We start from the raw sequence: 18,616 nt of genomic DNA on the forward strand, positions 1-18,616 counted from the left end.
CAAAAGCCCTTGTGTAACACTTCAACAGGCTTGTAGAATAAAGATGATGCAGATGTTGAGGCTCTCTCATGGCTCGGAATTGAAACGCCTGAAAAACCATTGTAAGGAGCTGTGGAACTAATTCCCTCACAGACGCTCAGTCGGCCTGCTGTATAGCGGCACACTGCTCAATGGACCGCTGACTTCACCCAGTTCAGCTTTTAGTTAGATCGCTTGGTCTGGTCCCACCCAAGCTTTTGTCACAAGTGGTGAAAAAAAGCCCTTTTCAGATCTTTTTTTTTCCATCCCTCCTCCTCTCTCGCCCTCCCTCCCTCCTCAGCATCAAGTGCAGGCTGCGCGGAGCGTCCCGGCTGTGACTCTCTTTCTCTCTCAGCCTCTTTGAAGAAGCAATGAGGAGAAGGAGTCGTCTCCCTGCTGATACCAGGACATCTGGGATGCACTAACCCCACTTTTTCCACTGGGATCATATTTGTATATTTCTCCGGAAAACAAACAATACACAGCGGATTTGACATATCCATCAATCGGATGCGAGCAGGTAGAACGCCACTCTCTTCACAAAGTCACGATGATCTATCAATGCTGCAGTGGTTATTTATGCATGCTTGTGAAGCTTATAAGAACCTTTTTTTTATTTATCTTGGGTTGTCACTTTTTTTTCTTTGGGGAATTTTGAAGCTTTTACGGAGCACAACATTCCCTTTTTCTCTCAAGGCCATATGTCGTATTTTTTTCTCAATTGCCCATACCATCTGCAATCAATGCTTCAGAAATCTATTCTTACAAGCCTTTGAATTAAGTTACTTATTTTACTTAGCTTTTCTACGTTTGATTTGTGTTGGGAAAAGTGTTTTGTTACTATTTGCTTCAGACATCTATTTAAACCTTATTCAGCGGGCTCTTATTTGCTTTTAATATATTGAATTGTGGAATATAAAAAGACACGGTTTAAACTTGGTGAAATATTTCAAGTTTTATCTGAAGGCTGTATTTGGGCGATTTTTTTTTTTAATTTACAGTTTTTCATGGAACAATGGACGTTCCACACAAATGTGTTCCTAGTAAGATGTTTAAGTTGTTGAAAAGGGTTAAATCAGCCTTTATTTACTTACTATTGAACTATACTGCAATTGAAAGTCAGTGCCATTGAGTAGGAGATTCCGTTGCTCCACAGCGCCATCCACTGGTTGCCTTCGCTCATAGGGGCCTCTTCCTGGGACTCCTTCCTCAGAGGGGTGGCAAGGGCACAGCTTCTTGTTCAGCCGACTGCAGCGGAAAAAAAGTTCAAATGAGCACCTTCTTAGACCAAGAGCCATCATGGCAGCGTATCAGTTTCCACTCTGCTAAATAATTACAGGCTTTCTACTGGACTTGTGTTATGTCTGAGTCTCGATGTGGGAGTGTGAAATTCAACAAAATCTTGAGGGTCATTTTTTTATTCTCATTTATTGAGCCTGTTTTATAGCTTTTGTGGGCTTGTACTTTATTACAGTCTGTTTGGGGACTGGTTAAATGTTTGCCATTCGGTATGTTTTATTGGATACTGTGAGCAAAACAGTCCCATTTAAGCCTGAACTCACTTGGATGACAATGCATGTATATAGTGGAATATGTAGTTTCTAATACGGGTCAGGCTTTAATTCTACTACTGTGGATAATAAAGCACTGACATGGTCCACAGCTGTCAAGAGCTAAGTCTCATGAGAGCTTTGCAAATTCCTTATTTTTATGCTGAAGTTTCATCTAATTAACATTCAATTTAAGTTTAAATTTGACATGCAAACTGCTCCCTTGTCATGACTGGAAACAAGGGAATGGATCCAAGCATAGAAGAAAAAAAACTATTTATTGTCTTAAAAAAAAGAGGCAAACAAAAACTTACTTAAACAAAAATCCAAGAAGTCCAAAAGAAGAAAACACAGCTAGCCACAAGGACCAGGAACCTACTGACAACTAGCACACACTCACACACTGAACTGACACCATGAGGGAAGAAACACTAAATAGACATGGAGTAATGAAACACAGGTGTGGCCAACAAGACACTGGTGAGGACAATCAGGGCTGAGGGAAACACAGAGAGGCAGGAATAAACATAACACCAGAAACACTGAAGACAACTTAAATAAATCATGAAACACTAAAGACACAGAGAGCTAACAAAACAATGCACACACAGAAAAAGAAGAATAAGAAATTACAAAATAAAATTGGAAACACTAAAGACTAAACAAGTAAACAATCAACACTACAACACATGAACACACAAGGGAAACAAACAAACTCTAGGATAGAAATTAAAACATGGAAACCTAAACTCTGAAAAACAATATAAAACATAAACCATGACACCCCTAAAGGTTTTGTGATACGCCAAACATGAACCTGTCTGTCTTATACAATACAACAACTCTAAAAGCTGTAATGAAATCTGCCTGCAGGACCCTTTAAAAAAATTGTTTGGATTCGCACTCCTGTACCAAAACTTCTCAGTGAACCACATCAAAAAGATTTACTCTTCTTTTACCTGGAACCATCATGTGTGACTCACCACAGCCGAGCTTACGCAATGTTCTGTACTTAAAGTAATGGTCTGATGAAACTATTACATTTTTTAACGCTTTTCAGAGGTCATTGGGACTATCGGAAATATCTCGCTCAGGAAAGAAAGCATGAAGTAGCAGTCTGTCTGCTGCCAGCACAGTCTCTATGCTTGATGTCATTTATATGCATGGACAAAGAATGGAGCGAAGCTTAGGAAACCAGATATGGTCATTACTGAGGGAGAAGGTTAACCATTGTGGCAAACCTCCAAGCCACTGTCTCAGCCTGTTCAGAGGATCAGGGTTCATCCTCTTCTCCTCGCTGCCCGCAACCTCCAGTAACACTTAGAGGACATAAATCTCCTCTTAACCACACAGCTAATGCATTGACTCAAGACAAATTCTTTGTAATGTCAAAAATATTTCATACAAACTACTGCTACTGCATCATTAAAATTACGATGCAAATGAAATTCTGCAAACTTGAGCATTTTGAGGAATTATGCTCTTTAAAAAGAGTTTCCTGAGTTTGTTGTGCTGCCACATACTGCTGAGCTTCCTTAGTACTCCAGGCCTCTCATATGCTTGGGTATACTGCCTCCCTGTGGCTGTAAAACTGATCTGTGTTTAACTCCCTGGTTTCATGTTTAACAGTGTCTGAAAACAACTTAATAAGGTACCGGCAGAGTACAAAACTTTGCTAGCAGCTCTGTGCAGATATTATTATTACCCCTGGGAAATGTTACATTGTGCTACATGCTAATGTCAGCAAGTTAGCTTGCTGTTTTTCGAAAAGTATAATGTTTGTTACATCTAAGTTTAGTGATTTAGCCTGTAGATATGCTACAAAAGGACTACATAAAGTAGGCTACATTTGAGAACCTTGGGAATACTCATCATCATTATCAGTCGTACCACATGATTAATTCTCTGAAAACAACAATTGCTGCTGCAATCCATCCAGTAAACACAACTGTATTGTGCAAGATTATTGAAAACTGTTGAATTGTTGGCACCAGATGAAGCATCAGAACTTTACTTTTTTTCCAGCTGCCTATCCAGTTCTCCATAAATCTTAGATTATCTCTTATTCTACTGTTTTGCAAAGTTTCTCTTACTCCTATCTCTATTCTTTGCATTTCAGAGCCAGGCCCGACTTAACAATGGGCCCCATACCCCTGTGTGTCCTGCTCCCGCTGACGGTGCTGGCTGTGGTTGTAACTGTTGCTGCTGAGGGGAATGTCGTACAGGATGAGTATACCTGGCCACAGTGGAAGGTCCCTCTGGTTAGGAAAAGACGCACTGTGCCTCTCAGTAGCCCAAACTTCTCAGCTCGTCCTCAGCCTGAGTTGAGTGGGATCTGTGGGATTGAGTGTCAGCGTCGCCTTCCCGACACTTCTCTGGATGATCTTGAACAGTTCCTGTCCTACGAGACGGTTTATGAGAACGGAACACGCACATATACCTCTGTATCTGTGCAGGGCCTCAATGAGGTGACTGCATGGTCTGGTAACATCTCATCTAGTTCACGTCGCAAACGAGAGGTGTACGGCACAGATACTCGCTTTACGATCTCTGATAAGCAGTTTTCTACCAAATATCCCTTCTCCACCTCTGTCAAAATATCAACTGGATGTTCTGGAGTTCTCGTGTCACCCAAGCATGTTCTGACTGCCGCCCACTGTATCCATGATGGAAATGATTATCTAGATGGCGTGCAAAAGCTTCGTGTTGGGATTCTGAAGGAGAAGTCCAGACGAGGGAAAGGAGGAAAAGGTAGAGGGGGGCGAGGAAAGGGCAAGAGGAGAAAGGAAGACAAAGAGGAAGAGCAGGAGAAGGAAGACAATGGTGGTAAAGGAGAACGGAAAGGAAAACAAAAAGGTGGAAAGAGACGGAGTCGGCGAAGTGCAGAACCTGAGAAACCTTCATTTAGGTGGACCAGGGTCAAGAAGACCCAGGTGCCTAAGGGATGGTTCAAAGGTGTGTCTGATGGGCTGACTGCGGATTATGACTACGCTGTTCTGGAATTGAAGAAAGCCCCAAAGGTCAAGCATATGGATCTGGGTGTTATCCCCTCTCTGAAGAAGCTCCCTGCTGGACGGATCCACTTCTCTGGTTTTGATGACGACCGGCCTGGAAACCTAGTGTACCGGTTCTGCTCTGTCTCAGATGAGTCCAAAGATTTGTTGTATCAGTACTGTGACGCCAAACCTGGCTCCAGCGGCTCGGGAGTCTACATCCGTCTCAAGGAACCTGGCAAGAAGAAGTGGAAGAGGAAGATCATTGGGGTGTTTTCTGGCCATCAGTGGGTAGATGTAAACGGGGACGGGACACAGCAGGATTACAACGTGGCGGTGAGGATAACTCCTCTTAAATATGCTCAGATTTGCTACTGGGTCCACGGGGACTCGAGCGAGTGCCAGGTAGCTTAATACACCAAACCCTCAGACTCTTCTTTATACAAGGGACACCCTGACTGCTCCCATCCCAACCATGTCATTCTGTCCCTGAGGCCCAACGACTGCCTCTCCTCTGCCTGCCTCCCCGCCACCTCCTGTGCCTCCCAGTGACTCCTGCTATACTGATCTACAAAAACATACACACACGCACACACACACACACACACATGAACATAATCCACAAACAGCCATACAGACTCAAGAGACCTGTGGCTCTTCAGCTTTTCTAATTTATTTGCTAAAAATAATTGAGCAAAAAAAAAAAAAAAACATTTGTAGGCTATTGTCTGTGTTTTTAGATCCTTCAGATCTGCAATTTTGCTTTCCATTTTGACTCTTTTTTTTAATATACCATGTTTTTGGATAAAACAGTGCGCAAAGTCAAATGTTTGTGAGCAAAGGTTCGATAGTTCATCTTGTGTTTCAGTTAGGATTTGTATGGAGAGACTGGCATGTAAAAGGCCTTCGACAAAAGACACAAGAACAACTAGATGTTTCTCTCTTTTGCAAGTAATCAATGTTGAGATATTGAAGTAATTGTTTTTTTGAACATTTGATGGATCAAGCTGATATTTTTGCATTGTGTATATCTAGAATTTTTTGTTTTTGTTCTTGAAATACCCTTTAAAAAGTCTATATTTCTGTCCAAATAGAGAAAATAAGGTTAAGAATTCTAATCAGAGGTTGTTGGGTTTTTTTTTGACATGTGAGCTTCACATCAAAACTTTCTCTGTTCTTGCAACACAGTGAAAAGTGCTCACATTTTTGTGCACATAATTCTATCGGTGCTTATCCAGAAGACCTGGTGCTAATTTATGGAATTATTAACTTTTTGTATGTGGGCTTCTCAAAATGTATTTTTGGCAGCCTAGAGTGGAACTATGTATTTAATGTCAGGCTACATTCAAGGGTTGTGTTACATGACCCATTGAACCATTTACTTGATCTGTTGAGATTTCTCTAATTTTGAGGGTAAAATAAGATTGTAAAAGCAATACTGTTATATGCTAACATATTTATATCTGGGATGTGATGTGTTTTTTTAGATATCTTTTCATGTTGTTTATGTTCCAAAACCACATATGAGTATCCTTTGAATACCAAATACCTGACTATAATGAGGCGGATTGGAGTCTACCAACCATTAAACCAAGATTACAATTTGTCTGTGTGTATATTTGTGTGTCCATAACTAATTCTGATTACAAAAAATGTTCTATTATACTCTTGTTTGTGGTTAAACCATCATGAGACCACTTCCAGTAATACTACGGTGCAGGCAGTGTTTATTTTCTTTATCTTATTTCTCTACAAATTAGCCTCCATTCAAACCACTAAACAGCACTTTCACATCATTCAACTAAGGATGTTCTACTTGGGTCAGTTATGTCTTGCAGAACTGTTTTATGATAATAGTTCATATTACTGATGGCAATGATAAAGCTGTCTTTTAGTAGTAACAAACCCTCAAAGCAGTATGTCATTACTCCCAGCTCTATGAAGCTGTAAGTGCTTTTTACTTATTATTTATTTTTTTAATTCATTTTACTCTTTAACTCCTATTTTGTCATCAGCATCCTATTCAACACAGTGGCGTGTATGAGCATTTCAGGGCCTTTGTAAACATTCAAAGAGACCCCTCAAACGGCGACTCTGTCTCCTTAAGGCATGTTAGAAACGATCAGCAGGGCACAAACAGACACTCTAGACTGCTCTGCCAGTTCACTTAACTAATATTCAAAGTCAAAGAACAAAACACTAAAATGTAATAACAGCAGGAGCTATGTTGTTCCAGCTGCTCTAACCCATAGTGTTAGCTAGACTATTAATTCATTAATCAACATTATCTGCTCTACTTCCAGATGTGCTGCTTTCTTCTTTCAAAATTCTTCATTTTCTTTGGGGGCACTTACTGTACATTGATAGACTTAGGTTTCACAGAAGTATGCATGTGACCTGCAAGGAAAGGGACAGAGCTATAATGGAAGGGGCCCCTTCGGAAGGTTTCCTACTGTCAGTGCAAATTTTGCACATTTTGAGCCCCTGCTGTGACTTCACAAACTGTGACGTTTTTCAGCCCTCAAGGGCAATTTTCAAAGTGTTGCTCAGTTCCTTTCATGAAATCTTTGTTAGGTGATAATATGTCAATCCTGCCTTCAGTTTAATGGACCCTTCTCGATTCACCATACAACAGTCCAGTTTTATGGTACAAACACAAAGACCAAGAACATGGTGCACCCTTGCTGAAATGCTTCTGACTGCAGGTGGTGTGTATGTATATACACTGTATTGTCCCCTTGGGGAAATTTGTCTTGGACTCAAGTTTTCCTAACAGGACAAAAAGTATCAACTGCACTCAGAAGTGATCAATTCAACTTCTGGTTTTCAGTAAGCTCAATGTAATCAGTTCTTAAAAGACAGATGAGGACTGAGCAATTGAAAGTATATCTGAAGAGAGTACTTGAACATAACACAGTGACATTGCTGGATATCAATAAGTCCATATTCACAATGTGGCCAAAAAACAAGCAACACACACTGTGGAGCTTTTGGACACTTAGAAATAGGTCCCTGGGGTAAGATTAGGTTTGGTAATGGGGCCCTGGTCATCACTTGCAGTTTTACTAAAGCTGTAATGGGATGTAAGTAGTTCACCTTCTCCTGACATTTCTATAAACTTTATGACGTGAAAGAAAAGAGAAGCCTTTGTTGGCAGTTCAATCGGTCATAGAATTTATTGCACCTCAAAGGGCTTACATGCACTGGGGAGGGTCATCAAAAAATAAAATGAATTTACAACCAAACAAAAATACATTTTTAATAATTCAGCCATGAAAAATGTCAATTTTCTCCCATTTTTTTCTCGGAATCACAACATTTTCTCACAACCATTTGCTTATTCAGTCCATAGAAATGACAACACCGAGTAAACTTTACATTAGTCTGATTTACAGCACTGGACTTGAGACTCTGGTGGTATACAATTGTCCAAATGGATATGAACATGTTGAATTTATGGCAAGTGTGCAGGAACAGAGGGGTCTCTGTTAGGATGCTTTGGGAAACACAATTATGGTTAGATGTACAGGGACTTCCTGTTGATTTACACAATGTACACATCACTCCCATGTGGCCGGTAACAATATGTTTACTGTTCAATTCACAACTGGCCAAAGGTCAGCAACAATCAAATAAAACAACTTGAGCAAAACATATGTTCAGACAGCAATCAAACATTTTTAAGAAACCCTAGATGACCATCCTAACTATGTTTTAATCAGTGCAGATTTAAACATTTACTTTGCTCATTTAGTATGACTGCACTTGGAACAACAGCAATATGACATTTAAAGGTACCCTGTGAACCTTTTGACATCAAGTAGCGCCATGACGCAGTGTTGGATGAGCAGGCCTCTGTTTGTAAACACTTGAAGTAAAGTTTTCAGGATGAATCAGCATCTCATGTTTGATGAGACAATGCATTAATTCGACACATTTCTTCAGCTAAAGGATACAAAACGTGTTATTGGGTGATAAAAAGTAAACAGAATGTTATTTAGATGAAAACTATACAGGGTTCCTTTATGTTTCGGTTTTTAATTTTATGGATCATTTCCGTGGGTGAAAGTTTTCAATGCTTTGAAATCTGAATTGCCGCTCAAAGAATGACAACGTTTAAGTTTTGGTTTGATTGGTCTGAACACTGAGTTTCGTACAACAACAAAATAACTTACTCTAAATACAGAAATAACCATACTGACCTGGTCATAATTACGATGAAAGCACAGGCAACAAACATAACCACATGGGTAGTGTCAAATCTGTAGGTAGACACTGTACAATTACACTGAGGGAGAGTTTGACCTAACCTCTGGGATCAATAACCAAAGCCTTCTGTGTGGTAGTAAGTTGTACGATATGTCCTTTGATAGCTTTGCCAGCACATATCGACAGCAGTTTGAGGGATAGATCAAGGAGCAACAACACATAGAAATAACATTGGACAAAAGGACATAAAAGGAACATTGAAAAAATGAGTAGAAAAATCAAGAAAAGGATCACTTCCTGGTCTGGTATGATTCAGAAGCCCATACTGAAGTTAATGTACAGAAAACTGATCATATAGCCATATTCATTTTTGTTTTTAAACACTTTCAAAAGATGATGGGAAAAGGAAGGATACTCACACAACTTCTTACAATTTCATGTCAGATTCACATTTATATTTCTCTTCAACAGACATACAGAATAGATACAATAATCCTCTCCAGAGAAACCTATGTACAGCATATCAAAGAGCCTTTCTGTAAACAACACGAAACATCTTTTGTTGAAAATCTATCAGGGCTTTGTTTACCACTTCTATCCAATCAGAGATTGACAAAAGAGCCCCCCCCCCCACCTTCATAAAGAGGCAGAACACATATGGGAGAGAGCTCAACCAAAGCACTTCCATTCGAGTCAACACTAAAAAAGAACTCTAAACACACCTTCACTTTCACTCACCCTAATTTGTGTAATTTTTGTCTGGGTTTTGAGTGTTTTTCTTTTGACAAAAGATTAGTACATCTACATAAGCACACGCTTGTATTTTTTTTCCTCATGTATATAATAATCCGCTATGTTTCACTTTCACAGTTTGTGCTACAACATCATCACACAGGAGACGGGTGGGGTTTTGATGGCAGGGGTGGATAAAAGAGGCTCTTGAAAGGTTGAGTAGCTGATCATAGTTGGCATCCTGAGGTGTTAACAGACACCAGGTAACAGGGCAGACGGCCCCGCTCCAGAGGCAAAAAGCTGGAACACAGAAACATAGAACATTTCAAGATAAGAGTCATGTCATTGTAGCGTTTATGATTTCATAGAGGCTGTAGGCCACCAGCAGCAACTGTGCTGAGCAGGGCACAACCTATGCAGACACTAAAAAACACTAACGCTGAAGTGATGAGGGCTTCAAACAAACAGATGAGGACTCGAACTTTGAAATTAGTCTTTTGCTGTAATTTGATCAATTGCTGTAAAATGGCCTGAAGTTCGACTTTCTAAAAGACAATGTGCCTAACTTGAGTTGAATTCCTGTAGTTTAAAAAAATCAACCCTGTATGTGTTCTAAACTCTCACCTGGGGCATTATAAGAAGTCCTTGAGGTCGAGCTCTGCCAAAGGGTCCTTGGGTTTCTTTACACTTTGGCTTGCAGGTCCTGGAGAGAGCTAAGAAAAAGGGAAACAGGCTTCATGAGAAAAGTATTAATCATACCCTCGGAAATGTTTTACAGCACATAATAAGTATATCATTAACATTTTGACTATGAATTGTATATCACTATACAGTGGGTTACTACAGGTAATTGCAGGTTTGATAAATTGTTAGCTGAGGTTACCGGTGCTCCTGGTGCTGCAGCTCCAGGTGCAGCTCCTATCACCCCAGTAAAGGGAGGTCTCATCATGGGCTGTCCCATCATAGGCTGTCCCATCATTGGTTGCATAATGGGAGCTCCAGGCCCTCCTGCAGGAGGCTGAAGGGACAAAGAGAAAACACAGTGGATTGTAGCTCAGAGAATCACCACAGAGCTCAGAGATAATCGAGAAAGTATGCGTTTTTGTGATCGAAGCAAATATGGTTTTAATTTGCAGGCTCACAGTAAAAATACAAATATTTTTCAACTAAATAAAAGTCACCATGCCAAAGCAAAGCTGTGCACTCATTGGTGGCATGATGACTGCACCAGGTGCAGCGGCTACTTGTGTAACCAGTCTTTAATGTACTTCAAGTTGTTTCCATAGAGCCACAGATTGTGGAAATTCTATATTTCAATTGTTGGCATTATGGTTGCAGTAATGAGAAATCATAAAACATTATTTGGTCATGTTTGTGATGTAATAATAGCTAAATTGTATGTCTGTGTCTAAAGGTGGCACTCTAAACTTCTTTTGAATAATTTCCATCTCGGATGAAGTGTTTCCTTAAGATGAGGATTTTGGTGTCTTACCATGGGGGCTCCTGGTGTTCCCCAGCTCGTGGGAGCTACTTTTGGTGTCCAGTTGGCCCCTCCTGTCAGCTTCTTCTCACTCAGCGGGTCCCTAAAGGAGATCAACAATGTTACACCTCAGACTTTAGCGTGCATTTCATCCCATTATAAAGCATGGGACCAGAAGGGATCCACACACTGAGACACAGATGGATCACTGTTAAATACATTTTAAATCCATTTCATTTTGGGATTATACAGATTGTTTCCAGTTATTCATCAAAGTGAAGCTATGTGACTTTCTCTAATAAAATCCATCTAATTAATTTCTTTAAACGCACACTTACTTTTTCTTTACTCCAAGATCTGAATAGATAAAGAAAGAAACAATTTCAATTCACTATTACATTTTTAATCATAAATAGCTGAGTTCTGAACAAGACAAGTTTAAGCCTACCTCCAATCAGGTTGGCCAGAGATGAGTCTAGATCTCCCCCTATAGTTTTGGTAGGAGGTGGTGTGGCGGGGGGAGGGCCGGCAGTGCCTCCCATTGCAACAGGAGTTCCCATACTTCCTGCTATGCTTCCAGCAGAGCTTCCCCCAGTGCTCTGAGGTGTTACAGCTGGCATAAGCAGATCACCTAATCCACCAAACACTTAAAGGGGGGGAGTGGGAAAAGCAGGAAATCAGTGAAACAGAGATAAAAATCCAACAAATCCCCGATCTAGCAAGACTTGAGAAGAGGTATGACAAGGTGTTACGGTGAGGGGGACAGTCAAGCCAGGACAGCATCAGTGGTCAGCTGTGCAATGCATGCACAATTTAGAGCTGTAATGAAAATGTATTTGAGCATTCAATTACAGCAAGCACTTGGCCAGTTGCTCAGCCAGTTTACATTGTCCATCTCTGGAATATCCACTTGCTGCTTTACAGAAAGGCACAGCCCTTTATTTGAACCAGGTGGCATCTGGGGCCACAGTGTTTACAGATCTTTATTCCAACCAGGCACCTAAAGTAGCTTTGTGTCAAAGTCAAAGAAAGGGTGAACATAGCACCTCAGTAACTTTTCATCGACTTCTTGCCATTTTCAAAGTGTGTTTCAACTTACTTTGAATTGATTCTTAACTATATATTATCTAACTCTAATTATCTATTATCCAATTGTTTTAGCAAACTATTAAAACCATATATATCAAGGTTAGCAAATTATTTTATTTTTTTAAGATAAACTCCCGCACACTATCTAACTTGAAAACAAAATTTAATGGCAACTTGCTGTTTGCTGGTCTAGCAACGAAACATTGCCATATATTTTAAAAACATTGTCATATCTTTTATAAACATTTTCATATATTTTACAAACGCTGTCATATCTTTTATAAATGTTGCCATATCGTTTATAAACATTGTATCTTTTATAAATGTCATATCTTTTATAAACATTCCCATACCTTTATAAACGTTGCATTATCTTTTATAGTGGATGGATACATTGCTTGCAATGTTGGAAGCCTTGCTTGGGGACCCCCAGTTTAACTTAGATTACCCTTCTACTGCCACAGTGGGCCTTATCAAACATGTTTAACAGCTAACAACAAATAGCCAACATTTACTACATAGAGTTAAGCATGACCTACCCACATGAAAATGCCAGGCTCTATGAACCTTTCTGACCTCAGCAGTAAACAAATAACATTGTATATTCTGTGATGCTGTCGCACAATTATGTCATTGAAATGAGTTGTTACAGAATTTAAGAGTTGGAATAAAAACCTGAAAACTCTGATGCACACATTGGTCTTGGTGGCAAGTGGTAACTACAAGAGCAAGGGCGAATAAAGATGCATTTGACTTAAAACAAAGAACGATACAGTTGATTATCTCAGGCAGGGAGCGACCAGGGGTCTATTGCAACATGCAAGTGTAGAGGACTGCTGAAGGAAGACTTGTCCAAACTGCGTACGCATCACTGAGTGGTTAAACTCACCAATAAAAGATTAGAAGAAGCAAGCAATGACCCAGCAGAGTGAAAGGAAGGTTGACAAGGTTGAAAAGACGTGTGTGGCATAGAAAAGGGAAGTAAGAGTAAAAGAGAGAGAGGAGGGAGAGAAAATACAGATTAAAGAAAGGGGATGTGGGGTGGAGGTGGAGAAAGCACATCATATCTAAAGATGTGAGACGTCCAAGAGAAGAGAGAGTGACAGAAAATTATTGCAAGAGAGGCAGCAGTGCTAAAGAGTTGAGCAAACAGCAGAAATAAGGAGGACCGTGTAAGCAGCACGTCAGTGTGTCATTCATGCAGAAGTTAAGCACTGAGCGGGACCTTGGTTATGGTAGAACAGTTGTGATGAACCGGGGCAGATTACTGTGCAAAAAGCTGTGCAAATACTTGACAATATCCCTACCCTAATCATGACAATAAGAGGGAAATAAATCTTTGCAACCCATAATGATCCACTTACTTGAAGCATCAAAGCCACCAGAGGGCGCTATTGTGGAGGGTAAAGGTTCTAGTGCTGCTGCTGGTACAGGGGGTGTTGGAGAAGGCAGGGATCCCAGAGCATCAAACCCTGACTCAAGCAGGTCATTCTGCACCAGAGCTGGGGCCGGAGCTGGAGCCAAGGCTGGAGCCAGAGCAGGGGCAGCAGTGGGAGCCAGGGTGAGGGACATGAGGCCTGACGGGGAAAACAGACTGTTGCTGTGACCTATTATACAGAACTGTATTTAGACCCATCTCTATTCCAGGTATAAAAAACATTTCAAAAAGAAATGTGTTGAACTTGTTTACTGTGAGCAAAAAAAAGTTATAAAAACGGCCAAGTTATGGAGTTGAGGCGAAACGTGTATGCAAACACAGTCATTAGTATTTAAGAAACCATTCTTTATCCACTAAGGATATTTAATTCAAATATGTATCTATACAGTTTAAAGTTACAGGAACAGTACACATTCATAGCATTTCTGAAATCAATTCAATTCATGGCTAGTGTTCAGCTGTTGTCCCTTGGCAAGGGAATGTCAGGACAATAGACACAAGCAAGTCTGTAAGACAGAGCAGCAGTACTGTACACTTTGAAGGGGACATACTGTAGGACCCTTCAAAGCAAGGACAGCAATAGAAAAAATTGAACTTTTCAAAGCAAAACATACTAGACACAGTAAAACATCACAGCAACATGGTACACCTAGCAAAGATGCCTATAAGCAGGAAAACACAAGACATGGGCCTACATTAGAATGGGACAGCATGACAATGTACGTCTATGATATGGAATGAAGCACATGTACAATACTTAGTAGCGGGACAACAGTACATAGAAAAAACAGCACGGTTAAAGTTACAGAACATGAATGTTATTGTTCACAGTTTCTAACAATTGGTTGCTAATTGTTCCATGTGTGAATTACTCTGACTTAAAAAGCTTCATGTTAAAGGCAGTCGTCCACACAGGTAATATCTGTATAACTGCCCCCTCCTGCTCCAGATCTAGAGTGTCTGCCATCAGTTGTCTTCTGCTTTATAACGGATAAGAATCAGCTTTATTGGCCACATCTGCTTACACACAATGAGTGCACAATGAGTGCCCTTAACTGTGCTCTCAATGCACACTCTACACTGTACACACTTGCTATATGTAGGATTCAGATTGTTTGTTTAATGTCCAACCGATAGATTACAGAAAAGTTCCATTGTGCCTCATCATGACTTACAGCTTATCTCACACGAAGTGTCCAACATTTGAACAGTGTACATACTGTATTTATTGTGTGTGTGACCATGTAAACAGGATGTCTGTCTGCAGACGTGTTGAATGTGTTGAAAAAGTTCTTACATTTTCAGAAATTAGGCTTAAAGGTTATAACAAAGACAATTTGTTATATCTTGAGACTCTTAGGGAAATAGATGGTCGAGACTATGGCTATGACATCACTGTGATGTCAGATTTATAGACGGTTCTTAATTAGTCTGAAGCCATTTTGGCTAAATGCAGTATAAGCAGTCCTGCCAAGTGTGCGTCATTGTTAATTGAACAAATGGAGATTGTTGATGGATTCATTTCTCATTTATTAATCAGACGCAAAAAGGACCACAACACTAAAGCGCACAAATATAAATGTGTTTATTAGCTAAAAGTGCTTTACCAGGAGCACAATGTTTTGAGCTGTCAGGGCTCTTCCTCTAAACATTTCTTTCACAATAGAGCTGGCAAAGAAAACTTTTTGCAAGACAACAGCCATCTTATCCATATTTGCTCATCATTTCAACCTTTCTAATTCACCAATGGTTACCAATGAAATACACCAGAAGGAGGAGTCTCACCTCCCAGCAGGTCATCTCCAGGCCCTCCAGGAGCAGAGATCTGCGTCTCCTCTGCAGGACCACTGAAAGAGTCTGCAGGAATTCCAATAATCCACAAAGCAGCATGGAGGGCAGAAAGGGGTAAGAAGTCAGCCCTGGACCACACACTGGGACACGGTGAGGGTGGGAGACAAGATTATTCTCATAAACCAAAAGATGACTAAACAAAACATGAAATATAAATGTAACATGAACTGAAGAAAAAATAACATGGTTTGGATTCCTGATCATGATGGGGTGGTTTCTTTCATCTGTCATCATGCTTTTGATGTCTTGTGTGAGGCACTTTGAATTGACTCGCTGTTGAAATGTGCTACATAAATAAACTTGCCTTGTCCTATAGTTTCATAAAATAGAATAATGATTCTAAAAAAATTAGACCATTTATATCTATATGTTGCAAGATTGATCATGGAATGGGATTTGGTGCAAAAATTAGGAAATGAACAAAACAACCATCCTGGGAGGCTGTGCTGCCGCGCAGATTTTGGCTAATTTTTTAATATCATGACGCTATCATCCTAAAAATGACAAAGCTAGCCTACTTTTGCTGATATATGGTATAACGTTTAAGTATCCATCATCTTTGAGTGGATTTGCTTCAAAGCTATAGCATTTTCTCTTTAGCACTCATCAAAAAGTATACAGCCGGAGCGAATGGGAAGGGCTTTAGTTTAGCAGGTAATCCGTTATGAAACATTTTCCTGAACATATTAATTAGCTATCTCGATTATTAAATGTTGCTTTTAAGGTTTGATTTTTTTAAATGAAATGGTTTGAGAAGAAAATAACAAAGGTGCACATTTTGATTGGATCGATATGCTTCACAGGCTGCATTAACCTATTAGAATACATCCAATAATTTTTTTTGTAAAGACATGAAAAAAACAAAAGCAGTTCTCTTTATTTTTGTGTTTTTAGGGCCTCTCCCATAATCTCAGATATCTAAGAAGTTTCCCACTGCATGTCTACAGAACTCAATTTCACTTATCACTGTGATCCAGAGGTTGTAAAGATGTTTTATTTAACCAAATATTACAACCTTTGAATGAACTAAACCAAAGTTTAGATCAGATAAGTTAAAGTCAGAAATTGCAGTATTTAAAGCCATGCCATGGTCATATTCTTCATATATTATTATGTTATAAGGAAATATTGCTGTTTAGAGAGGTGTACAGGTGTTCTGAGGTACAGTACCCAGCAGGTCAATGACAGGTGCTGGCTCTGCTTTGGGTGGAGAGGAGGCCTCTGGGACAGGAGCTGCAGAAGGAGCAGGGACTGGAGCAGGGGCAACAGGATCTGGAACTGTAATTGAGTCTGAACAGAAAGACAGGCAGAGACAAAAGCAGTTTTCACTGGCAGCTTTATAACCAAAGACAGAATGCTTTCTTCATGCACTATTATTAAGCCTGCTCTAAAGGGTTAGCAGACATGCAGAGAGGAGGAAGGAGAAAGAAGCAGGCATCTTTACTGTGTAGCCACATCCTTGAAGTGTGCATCATTTTGAAGTACAGGACTGGTGTGCATGCACCAGCACCAATCAAAAATCTTCATACGTTGAGTATAGCTGCACTCTTCAAGCAAACTCTCAAGTAAATGAAGGGAAAATAGGGATGCAGTAATGACAAAGCAGCTTTACTCACCAGTCACAATGTCCCCAGACAGAGCTGGTTCGGGCAAAGGAGAGGGCCCGCGCGAAACAGCAGGAAGGTCTAATTTACCAACGCAAGCGAGAGGCAGAACACAAGAAAGAAGAAAACCATGGAGGTTGGGGAGCAAAGAAAAGTATTAGCGTGGCAAGTACAAAGATACAGCGTTGATAGAAAGCAGCCAAAAAAAAAACACTCCAGGACTGGACAAGTGGGTAGCATGCACAGTTTTCATAGCACTATGGGGCACAAACCAAGACGTGTAGGGATAAAACAGTTGACAGAGGAGTGGACGCATGGTAACCAGAAGATATGAAGAGGTTCCACACAGAGAGAAATGGATATCAACTCCTGTACCTGCACCAAAAAGGTCTACGCTAGGAGTGGTAGCAGCTTTGGATTCTGTGGTAGGGCTTTGCTCAGGCTTATCAAGCATATCTACGAACAAGGACACACAATCATATGAACATTCAGATTTCAAGTCCAGTGCAAACAGCATGAGGGGTTAAGAAAAGAGATGAGAGAGAGCAGAGAAAGCAAAGATTTCAATCTTAAACAGCTAAGCTGCAATGTATCTGTTCAGTCAGTGCAATGCAAAATGAAAATGTGCAAAGGTTAAAAGGGTGTATTGCAAAATGTCTGCCTCCCTGTTTCCTTTAGTACATTTGGATGATTAAAACATTGATTATTTTAGAGTTTAATAGCAACAGAATCCTTGTTCACAAGAACATTTTTTTTCTTGCAGCCTGAAGCAGACATGCATACATACATTTTATTTACTCTGTTTTCCTGTGGAAACAAATCATTTTATCATTTTTTAGTTATTACCTTGATTCATTTATCTCTTTTTCTAAAATAGAAATATTATTAATACTATTTTTTCTTCAAGAGCCTTACATTATTTTAATATTATATCAGGACATCAAAGTCACAGCTATCAGTCATTTTACTCCAGTAAAAAGATATCGACCTCATGAATCAGTCGATCAAATGAAAAGGTAGGATACCTTTATATATTGCAGAAAATGTGGATATCTATAAAATGCTAGAGTCTGGAGATGTGATTTGACGCTTTCATCTGCTGGTGGCAGTGGAGAGAAGACAATGAATGTCTGTACACATTCTGTGATCCATTTTGATTAGAGTTGGAGAAAATGGCATGCTGGTAACTCTACAGCATTTAATTGATTAAGGATTTCCCAAGTTCTAGATGTAAGTATTTTGGAACATGGGATTACCATATGTCCATTCTTATATCAGTATTTATTTCCACGTACACACTCTGTGCAGGGTCAATGAGTTCTCAGTCTGCAGCATGGGTAATTTAAAGTAACAAAATTAACAACTGCAACTCAGGTAACCCAGAGGAAACCAAAAACATACAGATACAATTGAGCAATACACCCTTTTGACGGAAGTGGATTAATACAGCATTCTCAGATGTCAGTATCTAAACTAGTGATCACAAGCAGAAGAGGAAAACTATTTCCTCTGTATTTTTGCAGTCTGTTAATTTGAGGTTAAAAATCAAAGCAAGTTGAGCCCCCTCTTGACTTGAAAACCAATTCATCTAAACTGATGTCTAAAGAGATGTAATTTAACACAAGGTTTTACCTCCTAAATAACAAACAATT

General features: G+C 39.8%; 2 protein-coding genes across 11 annotated transcripts in view; one reads left to right on the plus strand and one right to left on the minus strand.

The window, feature by feature from the left end:
• The first annotated feature begins 384 nt into the window (after positions 1–384).
• prss35 (serine protease 35) lies at positions 385–6,167 on the plus strand. Its single transcript, XM_079344015.1, has 2 exons — positions 385–538; positions 3,688–6,167. The coding sequence occupies exon 2, from the start codon at positions 3,707–3,709 to the stop codon at positions 4,973–4,975; it is 1,269 nt and encodes a 422-aa protein (XP_079200141.1). The 5' UTR covers positions 385–538; positions 3,688–3,706; the 3' UTR covers positions 4,976–6,167.
• A 1,549-nt stretch (positions 6,168–7,716) lies between these two features.
• The window catches only part of snap91a (synaptosome associated protein 91a), a 50,808-nt gene continuing 39,908 nt past the window's right edge, over positions 7,717–18,616 (minus strand). For 3 of the 10 annotated variants that reach the window (XM_079343537.1, XM_079343540.1, XM_079343534.1), the window contains exons 17-27: positions 17,340–17,420; positions 16,977–17,045; positions 16,531–16,650; positions 15,295–15,366; positions 13,436–13,648; positions 11,431–11,628; positions 11,321–11,339; positions 10,995–11,085; positions 10,386–10,520; positions 10,127–10,215; positions 7,717–9,802 (exon numbers count right to left, since the gene is read on the minus strand). In XM_079343537.1, coding sequence (XP_079199663.1) covers positions 10,135–10,215; positions 10,386–10,520; positions 10,995–11,085; positions 11,321–11,339; positions 11,431–11,628; positions 13,436–13,648; positions 15,295–15,366; positions 16,531–16,650; positions 16,977–17,045; positions 17,340–17,420 — 1,079 coding nt within the window. In that variant the 3' untranslated portion in view covers positions 7,717–9,802; positions 10,127–10,134. Of the gene's footprint in view, positions 9,803–10,126; positions 10,216–10,385; positions 10,521–10,994; positions 11,086–11,320; positions 11,340–11,430; positions 11,629–13,435; positions 13,649–15,294; positions 15,441–16,530; positions 16,651–16,976; positions 17,046–17,339; positions 17,421–18,616 lie in introns of those variants that run through there. The other 7 variants (XM_079343542.1, XM_079343539.1, XM_079343541.1 and 4 more) reach the window with 5 other exon arrangements.

Source organism: Symphodus melops (assembly GCF_947650265.1).
Source record: "Symphodus melops genome assembly, chromosome: 5".
Classification (NCBI taxonomy): Eukaryota; Metazoa; Chordata; class Actinopteri; order Labriformes; family Labridae; genus Symphodus; species Symphodus melops.